This window comes from Falco rusticolus, chromosome 4 (genome assembly GCF_015220075.1).
Source record: "Falco rusticolus isolate bFalRus1 chromosome 4, bFalRus1.pri, whole genome shotgun sequence".
NCBI classification, from domain to species: Eukaryota; Metazoa; Chordata; class Aves; order Falconiformes; family Falconidae; genus Falco; species Falco rusticolus.
Window position 1 is genome coordinate 96,469,670 of NC_051190.1, and position 15,717 is coordinate 96,485,386.

Below are 15,717 nucleotides of genomic sequence, written 5' to 3' on the forward strand. Positions count from 1 at the left end.
TGTGGCTGTGTTACAGACAAATCAAAGACAATCAATGCAAAATACGCATGCATTGCTGCTTTGCAAGGTAGCGGGCGTGCTCCCTCTTGATAGGGGGAGAAGTGTCTTAAACCTGTTTCATTTTGTTGGACAATTGCATATACTCTCAAATAAAGAAGCAGAAAATGCAGAAGCATAAGATGCAAATTATTTTTATAATTTTAATATTTTTATAATTTGAGTAGAGAATTTTCACCAAAGGTGCAAATATTACTTGAAACATGTCTTTAAAAGTACAGTAAAAACAGTACAGTAAAATCAAATCACTTTCGCTTTGTTTTACACTTTTGAATTTAGGAGTAAGAGATAAGAAACGTGTAGACTAAAACATGAAACTGTCATTGCAAACTACACAATTATAGGCAACATTAGTTCTTAGCGTTCTTAATAAAGTCTTTGTTTAAATGGTTTCAGAAAAGAATGCACAGTTGAACAGAAGTGACAACAGTAATGAAAACACAATTTTTCTGAAACTATTACACTACAACTCCAAAAAATTACAGCATCCCAAACCGGTCTTGTTTTGTGATACAAATTATGTATGATACACATGAACTGTTTGTGTTCTGGGATGTTCTCAGTAATTTGCGTAATATAAAATAATTAGTGCAATTTTCCCTATTTAGGCGTAAAACCGGGAACAAGTTAAACTACAATGTAAATATTGGTTAATAGAAATCTATATTAAAAACTGAAAATAAGACTAATGCTGTCATGCTCATAATAGCTTAACTTTAAAACTCACTGTGGTAGTGCATCACTCGCCAGTTGAAACTGGATGAGCCAGGGTCTCACATGTATGTTCTTTTAAGTATTTGTGAAAAATGAGTGCCAGCAGAGGAAAGAAGTACATGAGTGCTTTGAAAGATTACTGTGTGAGCATGAATGTGGTACACGAGTCAAATATATGAACTACCAGGTGAATAGAAACCAACATTAATCAGTGGTGAGATACGCTTAAAAGAATTTGGATGTCTGTATTCTTGCCGCTTATGGAACTGCGTGTTTTTCTCCACACCCAGGGTTTGGTCTTACCTAATATAAGCTATCCAAACCTTGTATTAAGTAAAAGACTTAATTTCTTTATTGTATAGTTGTCATATTTTCTGCATTCTTCACAAATAAGTGTGAATTGAATTGATCTCCGTAGCATGCCTGTGAAAATAAGACGTAGAATTATTAATCTTTTATACCCCTGAAACTGTGCTATATAGGAATTGAGGCTAGAGTTGTTGGAAGTGTATATTCGGTATTAGGAATCAGCTTCAAATACTACTGACTAAATTTCTGGGTGAATGTAATGTTCAATATACAATTCCGAAGGAATTCTCATGCTCAAGAGCATCTCCAGATTTTAAAGTATGCGTGCTGGTGCAGCGATCTTCATTCTCTTCAGTCCATATAAGAATTACAGCGTGCTTCCTCTTTGCGTGACTCCTGTATTTGCTCCTGACTGATGTGCCACACCTCAGGGACTGAGATGTGCTATCCTAATAGTTGAACACCTTGCACCAGCTTCTTCCTTGTAAGCATAGTTCACTCCTGATTTTTTTTTTTCCTTGTCCCTCCTCATCCTGTTCTTTCCTGGTGTGAGTATTGGTATGGAGAGGTCTGCTTAGCATCTCAGTCTGCAGAGACAGCACACTCACTTTCCTGGGTAGAAAGTTCTGTTCATGTGCAATGTCTCTGGCATGTAGGAGGAATGTTTTAATGAAGCAGGTGTGATAGAGGTGAGATTTCTGGGGAAGTTCTCTAACCATATCCACCAAGTTTCTGATGTAGGCATGTAAAGTAAGGAAAAGAAGGTATTATGAAGGCATTTTGCTATTTTATTCAGTTTGTGCAGCAGTTTCAGATTGAATGACTTTCTGGGTGCCTCGGGGCAGTGATTTTTGGTGTTGGAGGAACTGAGGTGGACCGATCAGTTCAGAATGAATGTCAGTCACTGGGGCTGAACATGGCAGAATTCATCTGTCAGTTTCCTTTAAAGTGGGCTTTCTAGCAAAGGCTTTTCTGCTCTAAGTCACTTACAACTTGAATTGTTTTCTAAGCTGGTTTAAAACAACTTGAAAACTTTGTCCATTCAGGTTCTGCCATTAAAAAAAAATAAATAAAAGAAGAAACAAGGCTATAATTTGGGTTTAGTGTTGTATTTGATTGTAAAATATATTTTATTTCTGAAACTTATTTCAAAAAACTTCATTGAATTGTGTTGGAATAACTGAATGTGTTTACTGGTACTAAGTGTCTGCCCAGTGTTTTTGTCAAAGGCAGTTCACCTTAAGTCAAAGGCATTTTAGCTTAAGTTAATAAATCATGAACTGCAGTGGTTTAAGAGACTGGTACGTGTTTCTTCTGCTGTTCCTCTCCCCCCTCCTCTCTCTCCTGCATGCAGGTAATTACCATCAGACAGATGTGTTGAGCAACACAAGAAGGTAATCTCCCAGTGGTTTCCTGAGTTTTATTTCTGAGGTTTCTCTGGCAGGCAAGGTGTGCTTGCAGAAGCACTAGGAATATAGACAAGCTTGTAATAACAGAGAGGTTTTTTTAGAATGGGGCATTACTTGTTTTCAGATACAATTGGGTTTTTTCTCGGAAAATGGACACAAGGCGGCTGGAATTGTTGGTGAATGTCTAAACTAAGATCCCTATGGCTTTTCATAGTTTGGCCTTGTAAAGTTTTTTTGGCAGAGCTGTGGCAAATAGCAGTGTGATCACTTTCTTAACTTGTGTAGCAAAGCTGATAAGTGATGCTAACAGTTAAACCAAAACAACTAGGCATAAGCTGGCACAATTTATGCAATGAGCAGAACTTCATACAAGTTATTACACTAAATCATTTTATTCAGTCTGGTTACATCCATCCTAGAGGATTTACCGGTGTAACTACGTAAAAATAAGGCAGACTTACTTACAAAGAGGCACCTTGTCTGAAGCAGTTTTCACTGGAGCAGGTGCTACTACTTTGTTGCTCCCAAATGTTTTTCCAACTCAAGCAGGCAACCTGAAGGCATCTCTACTAAGTGACTATTAGTCACCTGATGAAAAAACACCTTTGTGCTTTATCCAGATACTTGAGTCTGAAGAACAGTTCTTTGCTTGTCTTGCAGGAGGTTTTTCTTCAGGTTTTTCAATTAAAATCCAAAGAGCAGTTTTTCAAACATGGAAGTAAGAACATTTAGAACATTGATAGAATTAAGGTAACACCACCAATGTTTCCTGTATTCTGTTATTATGTCAAGGTGTGTGTATACCATATAACAAATTGCTTTAGATGACCTAGTGATTTAACATGTAAAGGGAATTTTCAGAGATTCTCAAACTTCAACTACTTTTCTGAACATTTGGTTCATGTTTTACAGAAGCAGAGTGGTGAAAAGTGCATATGAAAAGATGTTATTCTGGACTGTTTGTTAGCTGTAGCAGTAATCTCATGATAGCTGGAAAGATGATGAGATTCCTTACTGAGCTACTGAGATTCAGTCTATACAGAGGACTTTATCGCAATCATTGTCTTAAAATTCACCTTTGTCATCTCAGAGGTGCTAATTCAGATCGTGAAGCACTGGTAACTTCCTCTCCTGCCCCCCAACAGGTACCATTTTAAAAGTAAGCTGTCAGTTGTATCAAACACTAATGAGGCCTGACCCGAGGATAAATAAGTAGATTTTGCTAAGACTTACCTGAGAACTACAGAAGATTCAGGAAAAATCCCAGTTTCAGAGACTAACAAATGGTAGAATGTATATTCAAATAAAGAATTAAGTATGACTTGTGCAACATCTGCCCGCTAGGAGTGGGAACAGAATTTGGTTATTGAGCACTTTCTCTGTCCATTGCAAATACTGTGCTAAAGAACTGTTCAGAAACAATTAGGTTTTGTGTCTTGGGTGCTGATGGGGATTCCAGAAATTGCTTGCTGTAATCTATTAATTTATTTGTAACTTGTATAGGTGCATTAGCTTTTTTTTTTCTATCAGCACTTCCTTGAGATTATTTCCCACCCCACCCCAGTGTTGGTGAGATAGGTCGTCTGTTCCACTAGGTTGCCTTTGAACTTGTCCTTGCTTGAATTAATTTTCCTTGAGTATTGCCCTACTCCCTTCAGCCTATACTTAGGCTTTCAGAAGCTGTACTGTTTAAGCTGCCCAGAGTAATTTTCTTCCCTGTCTCCACTAACTTGTTTGTATCCCAAGCCATCCATTGGATTGTGCTAGTGTGGTGTTCATATGGCCCTGCTGTGGAGCAGACCAAGGAACTTGATTGTTGAAACTCTTCTCCTTGGCCAGTTTATTTTATTTGCTGTTTAGCCAGTCCCTGTTGCGATTTTACTACTCAGCTGTGCTTGAATGAGGGAGATTGGGTAGGAGTATGTGGGAGTTGCCGGTTATATGAAAAGCTGAGTAAGTACTTGAGCTTATCCTGTCCACTTACCATATGCTGAGCTGAAGCAGCTGTCAGTTCCTAATTCATAGCTGCTTGTTTATTATCCTGCAAAACCAAAAGGGTGACAGTACTTTTTTCTTTTTTAATTCCCAGATGATCTGCATCGTCTGCTGCAGATTCTGATAGATATGTGAAGCTTTTGAATTAGTTGAGATGCAGGTGTAGCGCTTCTGTTTCTTTCAGAAGAAAATTGTAATCCCCATCATCTTACTGTAGATGCATTGCTCAGTAAGATACTCTTAACTGTATGCAGTTAGAGATTTGAGGGATAAAAGATGTTTGTATAACAGTACCCCTTTCAAAGTTTACTAAAGTTTAATTTGTGATGCATGTTGTATCAGAAAATAGTTAGGAATTTTTTAGGGAAGTGTTTTGGGAAAAGTGTTTAAGAAAAAAAAGTGAAACTAAGTTTAAGAGTTTGTCTTACTTATAAGTTTCTGTACCGGTTTTGAAATTCCCTTTTTTCACAGGGAAAATTTTGTTCTGAAATTTTTGTCAGAAGACCTATAAAAGTAGAAAAAAAACTGAACTGGACTAGTAAAGACATGCTACCAAATACAAATTGAGCAGTTTTTTGTATTTTTAGACCAGTGCTTGTATGCTTTATTAAACAGTTAAACATGCTTTGATTAAACTCTTCTTTTGTTTCTCAACACAAATACCAGTCCAGTATTGCTGTCAGGACATCTTTCTTCTCCCATATAGTGTTGTCCTGTTGTTTGGTCATCCCATGGTGTACAGCCTTCAGTAGATACTAGCAGGGAGAGCATCAAGGTGGTAGAGCAAATGAGCATTCCAAAGTCATTGTGATATGATGGAAAGATTTCAAATGTTTCAGTCAGAAGAGGGGAAGAACTCAACCACAGGAATTAATTCCTGGATGAGCAAACTGATTCTGCGAAAGACTGGGTAATTTCTTCGCTTGCGTACCGTACTCTTTCTGGTGTTGAGCTGTTCACAATGCTGAACTTAAAGCCTTGTAACTGGAAAAAAACTTTCTTCAAAAAAAGACTCCTAGGGCCTCCTCCTAACTACAAACTGTTAGAAAACCTTAAATTTAACTTATGAAGATGTCATCTGTTAATGGTCTGCAGGAAGCGAGGCATTTGTTTCCTTTGTCTCCATGCCCAGACTTACTGAACTTCAGTTTAAAAAAAGAAAACAAAACCACCAAACCAACAATACCCACAAATACACTGTAAAACTCAGAGGTGCTTCAGCTGCTGTAATATACTTCCATATCAAGTCTGTGTGTTATGTTCAGGGGATTCTTGCTAGCTTCCTGAAGTGGAACTTGGGCTTGCAGGTCATTCTGTGAGTCTGCCTAACAAGAGTGCTTGAAGGATAAGAATAAATAAAGGTTATTAATAAAAACTAACACAGATAAAGGTCTTGTGAGGATTGTTCTCCTTCAGATGCTTTTCTCTTCTGAGTCTTAACTGAGGGGGGTGCCCAGTTGGATTCAGTAGGCTGAGTAAATTGCTCATTTAAGAAAAAACCAGTTGATGAGGCTCTGAATTTTAGTTAACCTGCTGAGCACTTGAAGATGTTAAATGCAGTGGAGTTCTATCCCCTTACAATCATTTATAGTGTTCTTGCCATTAGAAATGCAGTACTTGAACTTTTGTGTACTTGGTCAAAGGTTTATTTGTTCTGTGGGTGAGGTTAAGAACATGCACTGTTCAGTGGAAGGCATCACTTAGGAGAGGTACTTATAAATAGAAGTTTGTCATCACAGCTTGGTCTGAGAAGGTAAGCAACAACAACAAAACAGCTTATCAAAATGTGTGCTCTGTCAGATGTGTCAGTTTTGAGTCTGTAGGCAGTACTGTCTGAAATGAGAATATTGTAGAGCTGTTACTGCTTTTGTGGAGGACAGTCAAGCCTTACAAAAGCAGGAGTTCTTTGGAGAAGTTATTTGATGCCGTGTGTGTGACTGTTACTGTTACTGTACCTTGTTAGCATAGTAAAAGACTTTCTCCTGAATTGAGAAACAGCAGATTGAGTTCTGTCATTTTTTTCATTAGTCTCTAAAGAAACAGTGAATTGTTAAACAGAATTGGTAAGCACACCTACAAAGAGATAGGGAAGGGAAAGGTTGAACAATATTTTCCTCCTCAGCCAGTATAGACTTTTGACTTTTATACAACATAAAAGAGAAGATAGTTACTTCACACTTCATTTTGGTGTGCATATGTCATCATGCAGTTCAGGAGGAGAAACATTAGTGAAATAGAAGTGAATGTGCTATATATAGAGATAACTTCTTAATTTTTGGGAATATTAATTACAGGGGAAAGTGGTGGTTGTTGTTGAGATCGGGGAAGGTGGGAAATGCTGTGTGCTTGGACCAGGTCAAATAGATTTTAAAATCTATTTAAATAGTAGTCTGTCCATCTTCCCTCTCTCTTTAAAGTAATAAATTGTTATTCCTTAGATAAAGGATTTTCTTCTGTTCTTCAGGATTCGTTACTGAATGATGTTAAGGTGCTGGAAAATCTGTTATGTAGTCCATGCTGTTTTCCAATTTTTAAAACGATACTTTAAGGCAGACTAAAGATGACAATACCTAATTATTCAGCAAAGGCAACTTCAACCCCTTTTAATCTGTACTTTATAGTGTACATGAGTGTACTGTGAATACTTGAAATCCAAACATTTTTCTATCTCTTTATGTTCTTGGCCTATGTGCGTCAGTTTTTAATACTGGATTTCTGTAAGTTTATTCCCTTGGCAGAACAGTGTGATGTATGGTAATGCAAAGTGCTTTTTTCACTGCCTTAATAGTGGTGTTTGGGTGCTTATGTAACTGAACAATAATACAGGACTTGTAGAAACTGTTAATTGGGGGGGGGGGTGTTGCCTTTAGTGTCACAGGATCACTGTAGTCTTAATATTTTATCAGGTTGCAAAGAAATGTGTAGTATGAACTTTGTAGGAATTTACTGTGTTGTGACTTGACACAAAGGGTTAGGTTTGACTGAAACTATTAACTACTGTGATAAGAACAAAAAACTTCTATGAACTGTTGTTTATATAATTTTAAACATCTAAAAATAGTTCTTTGACAATACAAAAACTATGTTCTAACCTTTAAAAATTGGGTCTTCTGGTAACTTCTTGGCTACTTCAGATTTTGTTTCCATTCACTTTTCCTGAGCATGTACTGTGTATTGACAGTGGTTATTTTCATACTACAAGTCTTTCTTAAATGTCGGAGTATTTTGGGAGGGACAAATGAGGTTGTGAATTGAACATCCAGACAGCTGTTTGTGCCACCTAGTTTAGAATGGTACCCCTGTGCCAAATTTTATCTTTGCAAGGTTTCTCTCCCCAAAATTCTGCTCTGACCAGGGCGTTCTCCCTTTTAGGACCTGTACAAGTTTGTGTGCCGGGAGAGTGTGTTCTGTGTGTAAAACAGGATATTTCCCTCTTGCTTTTTGTAGCTGGTCAGGCATTCATTAACTTTTTGGAAGGACTTGTTCCCTTTACTGTCTGGATGGAGTAGTAGTAGGCAGTGATTTTTTTCTTTCCTTTCTGGCTGCCATTGGCAATTATGACAGATGGTGTTGGAGATACACTTGTAGAAGTGTGTTACATATAGCATCTCTCTACAGTATCCTTGAGCTAAGGCTGACAAAATCGGTTATATGTTCCTATATTGTACTGCAGGCGCCAAATTTGTCCAGATATTACTTCAGTGTTTTTATGCTAAGCAGCCACAAAGGTGTGTGAGAGCTGTTGTTCTGCATGGAGGTGTTGAGATCTAATAAATGCACAAGTATGCAAACACAGCAGAAATAATTCCCTGCACTATAAATAGATTGGAGACTGTAAAACCACGAAATGTTTAAGAGTGGAGGCACCAAAGAGTTTGATTTGTCAAGAAGTCTTAGCTTTTTGTAGACCACTCAGCCTTAATTGCTTTTTCCTTACAGTTTTTATTTTTTTCTGTGGTTAGTAAAAATCTGTGTTTTATGCCTGATGCCTCCATTTCAGCTGTGCTGTAGAAGTTAGGGAGGACATTCTACCATCTTATCCTGTTGGCCTCACTCTGCAAGAGTTGAGGCAAGACCCTTGTTCCTGAGTGCTCATTTGCTGTAGATTTTTTTCCTTTCAAGAAGGAAGTGTTCTACTGAACTGATTATCTCTGTGTAGTTAACCTGTCTTATCATATTACCTGATTTGATTATTGAAGATGCCTAGAGATTCGGCCAAGCTTCACTGTGTACTTGGAGTTCTAGGCTCATAGCACCATCTGGATCTGATGACCTGTTCTTTGATTTGATAGCGATAGAGTTCATCCCTTTAAAAAAAAAGGGGCTTGCTTGGTAACCCTAATATTTGCAAGAAAGTGAAATCCAGACACTATTTTCATATTACTTTCTTTTTTAGAGTTGCCTTAGTTTCTACGCAAGATTTTAATGAAATTTGGCAACCATATGCCAGTGAAACCAGCAGGTTAGCTGTTAGCATTTTCCCCCGATCCTTTTGCTTGGGATTTGGGGCATCTTTGCCTGTTAAGTGAGAATAATTCAGTCATTTACCTTGCACAGAAGTAATTGCCCTACTACTTGCATGGCTGTCATGGAAGCTTTTGGAGAGAGAACATTTTTGTATGATAGTTTGTTAGTAATGTGTCTGAGAAGTTCTTGGGGCTTCTTTCAGGTGATACAGTCCAGGAAGCCCCGCTGTGGAACACCTATAGGGATGAATGCTCTTGAAAAGGAGGTTGCCAATGAGTGGAGTTCAGATTTTGTTCCAAAATAAATTTTTTACCATGTCCTTGCTTTCCCTGTTGAGGTTCTTGGAGCTTTGAGACTGAGAAATACATCTTACGGTCTTGTCTCCTCATGAGAATACTGGGAGCCACAAATTAAATAAATCATGTAGGGCTACTATGCAAGATTTTAAAATTTATTTTCTTAGGAAAAAAAGACCCCAAAACTTCCAGGGCTGATTAATTGTGGCACATACATTAAGGTGAAAATTCATCCTGAGAAATTTCATGTAATAACAAATAACTCTTGGTTTGGTAAATTGAAACTCCATGCTTTATTTGGGAACATAGGTGTTATAGGATGCAGGTCTCAAAATTCTATGCAAACAGCTACTAGAGTATTGTTATACTAAACATGTTTCCTGTTAAACACAAAAAGTAGAATTATAAAATGAAACCATTTACTCTGTCAAATTGGAAACCACTCAGAATTGTTCATTTTCGGAAAGTTTTAACTTTTCATGGTGAAATGAGAGTTCAGGGTCTTTCAGTTTTTTCAGAATGTTTCAGAACATTCAGGATTTTCTCAAGTTATATGTTTGGAAATAGGTGTTGTGAAAGATGCTTACGTCACTTTGAAAACGTTGACGTACATCTGATGCTGTTTAAATGTTTAAAATCTGATAGTATTTTGCATTGATTTAGGTTCCACTAAAGAAGGAGGAGCTGGAGCTGTGGATGAAGATGATTTTATTAAGGCATTTACAGATGTTCCTACTGTACAGGTAAGATGCTGTGTTATACCTGTGTTTTCAGAAATACGCTATTTGCAATACTATGTGTTGGCCTATTTTTAAAACTTAAGTAATTTTACAGTCTTCTAAGCAAGTGTTGTTACTCTTCCTTCCTTCTGAATTTACAGTCTTCATGGAAAGCTCTTTACTTTTTCCAGCTAGTTACCAAAACCCCCACCTTTTCTTCACTGTGCTACTAATTATTATCACACTGTGTTTCAGCTAAAATCCATTACTGCTTTTTTTAATCTTTTCCAGGAAGCTACTGAATGTAATTGTATGTTTTAATAATAAGAAGATTTCCATAACATTCGAAAATTTGGGACTGCAATTTCAGGGGATAATCAAGTAATAATAATACTACAGGCAAATAATTTAAAAAGCAAAAATTGTATTTTCAAATGTGTCTGAATTGTAATGATACGTGTCTAGCATACTTGTCCTTACCTGTAGCAGTACTTCAAAAAACAAAATCTAGTGCCCTCTTTGAATACTAATGAACCTGTTGGATTCTGAATTCTTAGTTGAAAGATCGGATTTTGATTTCTGTTCTTTAAGTGTGGGAATTGCACATATTTGGTACTCTAACACAGCTGAGTCATTTAACATGGTTGTTTCTCCCTGGACCTAGTTTGAATAAGTTTTCCTTGAGCAGCTGAGGTATGAAAGACAACCAATAACTCAGTAAGCCATAGTTCCCAAACACCAGAAGGATTTTGTATGACTCCCTTTGCTTGATACATACTTTTGTTCTGTTTTTATTTCCCAAGATGATAATGCAGTTATTTGTTAGATCTCCTTCTGTAGTCAGGAATACTGTCTGCTTTTATGAAGGAACACTCTAGCTCCATGATCCCTGTCACATCAAGGAAATATCTGTCTTATCCTGTAAGAGCTTTGTGTTTCTTTGCCTTTCCAAACTGTGTTAAAATTCTTCGGAGGGCAAAAACATGGAGCTCTTAATACTATTTATCCCCCTTATGTTGAACAGAGCCATATTCCACAGCACAGAAAATGTGCTGCCTGTAACAAGTTGAGTGCCTTAGTATTTGCACTCGCAAGCAGAGTTCTCTAATCCTTCACGTTGGTTAATAACATTGCAAGAACAGCAGTGGGGTACCTGTATGTCATTGACCAGTACATGTGATCTTTTGTCTGACTGCTGTATGACCAAGGAAGGTAGCTCATTCTGAAACTGCAAGAGGTGGAGGAGAAACATATATTTGTCTTCACTAATCTTATCCAAGTTGAGGTGAGGATGCAGGGGAGATAGGTGTAACTGACCCCAGAGTAACTTGTTCATTGCATGGATGAGAATGTAAGAAAGACCTGCTGACCCGGGGGGGGGGGGGGGGCGCGAATATTGCATTTTTTAAAGTATCCTTAGATCTAATGACTTCCTGCTGTCCAACTTCATGCTTCTGGTTGTGGACAATCTTTGATCCTTCAAAAAAAAGGCAGCTCCCACATTCTGAGACAGTGTTAATTGCTAAGAGAGAGGTTTCTGTACTAGACCCTGTGAAGGAAGAGTGTGTATGACCTGTAATTTGCCAAGTTACTCTAAAAGCAAAGGAAACTTGTTAGAATGGAGAGAGGGAGTTCTTCATACATTATTTGGCCTATTCCTGTGTCTTTCTGTTTTCATTACATTTGTGGATTCCAGTAGTGGCTTCATTGAAAGTAAGGAAGGGAGCTCTATTATGGAAAAACGGAGCCAATTCTGAATCAAGTTCAAGTGCATCTGGATTAAGAGGTTACTGATGGGGGTGGGGGTGTGTAACTCATTTTAAAAGCCTCCAATAGTAGATTTGCCTTTTGAGTAACCAGTTCCAATGACTGCTCATCATTAATTTTTTAGGAATCTCTTATTGTTTACTCATATCTAGTTTGTAATCTCCATTTTGGAAGTGCTCTTCATCTTTATAGTTGTTACTTCTATTTGTGTTTGAGCTTTTAAGTTTTCTGTGTTTGATGTTGCACTTACTTTAATGATGTGTGTGTGCGTGTTGCCCTCTAATGGATAACAGCAGTCTATGAAGAAGATGGGTGATATTGAGATACTATTTCATGGATCTATGTGCCAAAAAGAGAAGTTCTGTGGTGAGAGGATTGTGCCTTCATATTTAAGTTTACAACTATAATGTTTTTACAACTGTTTATTTGCTTTTGATTAAATTGAAGAAAATGCTGTGTTCAGCTTTTTAGTAGTAACTCCCATTAATGGCTAAAATTTGTTTCAAAACAGATGTAGGTGTTTTTATAAAAGGCTGATGTGGGAACTTAGAAACAAAAAAATATATTATGTCATTGACAACACAGAATTTCATCTTGGCCTTGTAAAAGCATGATTAATCAAGGCTAGGGAGAAAAGAAATTTTTAAAATACTACCTTTTATTCCTCTGAAACTAATGTGGGTATGGACAGCCTTCACAATTAGGATTTTTTCAGTGGAATTAGTTTTAATTTCACAAGGTAAAATTATGTCACTTAGTAAATTCCTCATTACAGTGCCAATGTGAATAGCAGAAATTGCATAGATCCAATTCTGTTGTGCCAGGTAATTAAAGGAAAAATTAAATTATTTGCCTAGGCTTGCAAGTAGGGTGGGAATAAACCCGTTGTACATTTCTCTTCTGTGTTTGTCTGTCACCTAGCATGTTTAAATCTCATGGCAGTAAGAACAGTACATGGTCTCTGATACACAGGCGGACAACAGAAAAAATGTCATATTTTTCAGGATCTGCTCAATGAGAAAGCTTACAAAAACTATTTGTACCTTGACCAGAACCTCACACTAGGTTTTGACTGTGCATTGATCAGATCTCAGCTGCCACCAAAAGGCATGATCCCGCTTCCCTTGTTGTTGCACTTAACTTCTTTGTGATAAGTTGGCATAGGCTGTTGAGTTGGCAGAGAGATTTTTACCTTTCCTCTTCCAGGGTTAGTTTTTTGTACTTTAAATCCCTGAATTGGGAAAGAGGACAGGGTGAGGTGGGTGATGGTGAAGGAGGAGTCTGAGGAGGTTGAATCGAGTCGTGAACTCTGACGGCATTTAGTGTTACTGTAGTATGAAATTACATCTTCAGTTAACCGGTTACTACTTCCTTCCACTTCTGAAAGAAGAATAAGGATTTTCTTTGGTAATGGAAATTTAATTTAATAAAAACGCTTACTGAGGCACACATAATATTTATTCTTAATAGTATAGTACCTGTAGAATTAGTGTTGGAGTAAATTAGTGTTGTGTAACAAGTATTAAACACTATCAGTATACACAAGTATATTAAACGGTGATAAAAACCTCATGTTCGATTTTGTGGGCAGTGGAGTAGAAAACATTACACTTGGACCCACTGTTTTCATGATGTCATTTACTCTTTTTAAGTAAGTTACACATCAGATGTTTATTGATGTCTAATGAAGAAGAAAACATTAATTGTGAGGAATAGTGTTTTGGTTTTTATGGATGCAGTAGTGTCCCTTGTATAGAACTGCAAAGCTGCTTCCACAGTGTACCCTGGAAAAGCTTACACAGCTGTGTGATAATAAAAATTTCAAATTAAAAGAAAAAAGATTCAGAAATCGTTTTCTGCATGGTAGCGAAGCTGGCTTGGGTATACTAATTCCTCTGTTTCTGAAGTGGTTCCTACCCTGTTTATCCTACAAACCAGATATGCAGGTGTTTTAGAACATGGATGTCTTCCACCTCCTCAGTATTCCAGCATGAAATGTAGAGGCCTCCATCACCATGTTCTGTTAAAGCATTGGAACGTCAGTAGTCAAGGTTCCGTATCTCCTGTAACTTGAATTAATTTAATAAGCTTAGGAAATTTGAAAACTAGCTGCTTTTGGGGTAACCCTTATAGTAATTTCAAGTTGCACAGGAAAATAAGATACTTTATAGAAAATAGACATTCAGCCTAACTGTAGAACAGAAGAAAGACATTCCTAAATCTTTTTACAATAAAATAAAAGATGCATGTATACGTGGAGAACAGTGTGTTCAAGTGACCAGTGTCAGAGTTCTTCAGTAATTCATGCAAATCAGCGTGTCCTAACTTACTGGTCCTTGTTTCTTCTACATGTTCTGTGCTCTTGCACATAGAAAAACTGTGTCTTGGACTTATTTAAGTCAGGCACTACTGTTTAGGTGCTACATAAGTTGTTATGCTGGCCTCCAGCTTTCACTCCAGAAGGGTGTGAGTGTCCTTGAAGTCCTGAGTCGTACCTGCCAGCCCCATGTGAATGTTTTCGATGTGTCTTAGATGGCACCAGATACCTGTGTATGGGCAACTGAGTTTTTCCCAATGTGCTTATGTAAAGAAATGTTGATCCAAAACCCTGGAAATATTTAGCTGAAAATAAGTATTTGTATTATCAAACTGGTATCATATCTGACTCTGCTCAGCTTGAGTTTCTGGTTAAGTAATTTGCTTCATATTCTCTCGAAGTTGTTCTCAGTCTAAGGGAAAAAAAAACCCACTTGAGATATTGCATATGCAGCGGAAGCAGAAAAGAGCATCCTGTGGCTTATGTGCAGGAGAACAGAAGGGAAGTCAGTTTGTGACATAAATATATTTTCATGATTAGTTTTTTTTTTTTAATTTTCTTCTTTTGAAATCCACTGGTTTGTGTGTACAGTTATCAAAAAATGCATTAATTCATGTATTACCAAATAGTGACTGATGTGTATTAGATGGGTCAGGCTTCAGTTTTGCTGGAGTTAGCGTAGTGGGAAAAGAACTCTGACTGGAGACTGCTCCTTACATTACTGACAGCTTGAGTTAATAAGTTATATGCTTGGAGTATTAATACATGTAGAAGCTACTGAAGCTTTTAATTTATTTTTTTCAGACAGATTTTTATTTTAATGTTGACTAGCAGCCTAGTTAGGCCCTCATAAAGCCATGCACTCTTGCAATGCAAAAGTGTGTCCCTGTCCCAAAAGAGTTGTTGGGAATCTGTTGGTTTAGTTTTGTTATAATAGTGAGTATGAAAATGAAATTGAATTGCAATAATACTGCAGCAGATTATCTCAAATCTCAGCTTGTCTTGCATTGTATTTTTTAAAAAATTGAGTTAATGAAATTCTGGATATTAATAGTTCATTACAAAGGTGAAAGGTGAAATCTTCAGGAAAAATGTTGATTCTTCAGCTTTTCGTTTAATTAATATTCACTATTTCGATATCCTCTAAGATTTGCCTTAAAATGCCCATTTATAGTTCTTATACAGTTTTCTGGAACTTTGAGGACAAGATTTTGATAATTAATATATTTTTTTCGGTCTCCTAAAGCTATTTTCCTTCATCAAGTTATCTGGGATATTAACAATATAAATTTTCTGATTTTGTTTTTCCTTTTAATATTTCAGATCTATTCTAGTCGAGAACTTGAAGAAACGTTGAACAAAATCAGGGAAATTCTCTCAGATGACAAACATGATTGGGATCAACGAACTAATGCGGTAAACTTTTTATCTGGTTTCAGGTTTGGGTGGGTGTATTTCATAAAGCACAGGCAGCCAGATATTTTTATATGTTTTTTTCTTGAAGTAATTAAATTCTAGGTAACTGAAGAAATTCTCATTTTCATTTTTAAAACTTGAATTTCTGTATTGCAAAAGTTTGAGCAAGTATTTTAAAAAGGCCAAAATGCATTTTTGCTGACATTTAAGTGGAAGCTTTTCTAAAAGCCATCACTTCACGTTTTCAGTTG

General features: G+C 37.0%; 1 protein-coding gene across 29 annotated transcripts in view; it reads left to right on the forward strand.

The window, feature by feature from the left end:
* The window catches only part of CLASP2 (cytoplasmic linker associated protein 2), a 146,587-nt gene that overhangs the window by 63,264 nt on the left and 67,606 nt on the right, over nt 1-15,717 (forward strand). For all 29 annotated transcript variants that reach the window (XM_037387049.1, XM_037387048.1, XM_037387054.1 and 26 more), the window contains 2 exons: nt 9,911-9,990; nt 15,374-15,466. In XM_037387049.1, coding sequence (XP_037242946.1) covers nt 9,911-9,990; nt 15,374-15,466 — 173 coding nt within the window. The remainder of the gene's footprint in view (nt 1-9,910; nt 9,991-15,373; nt 15,467-15,717) is intronic.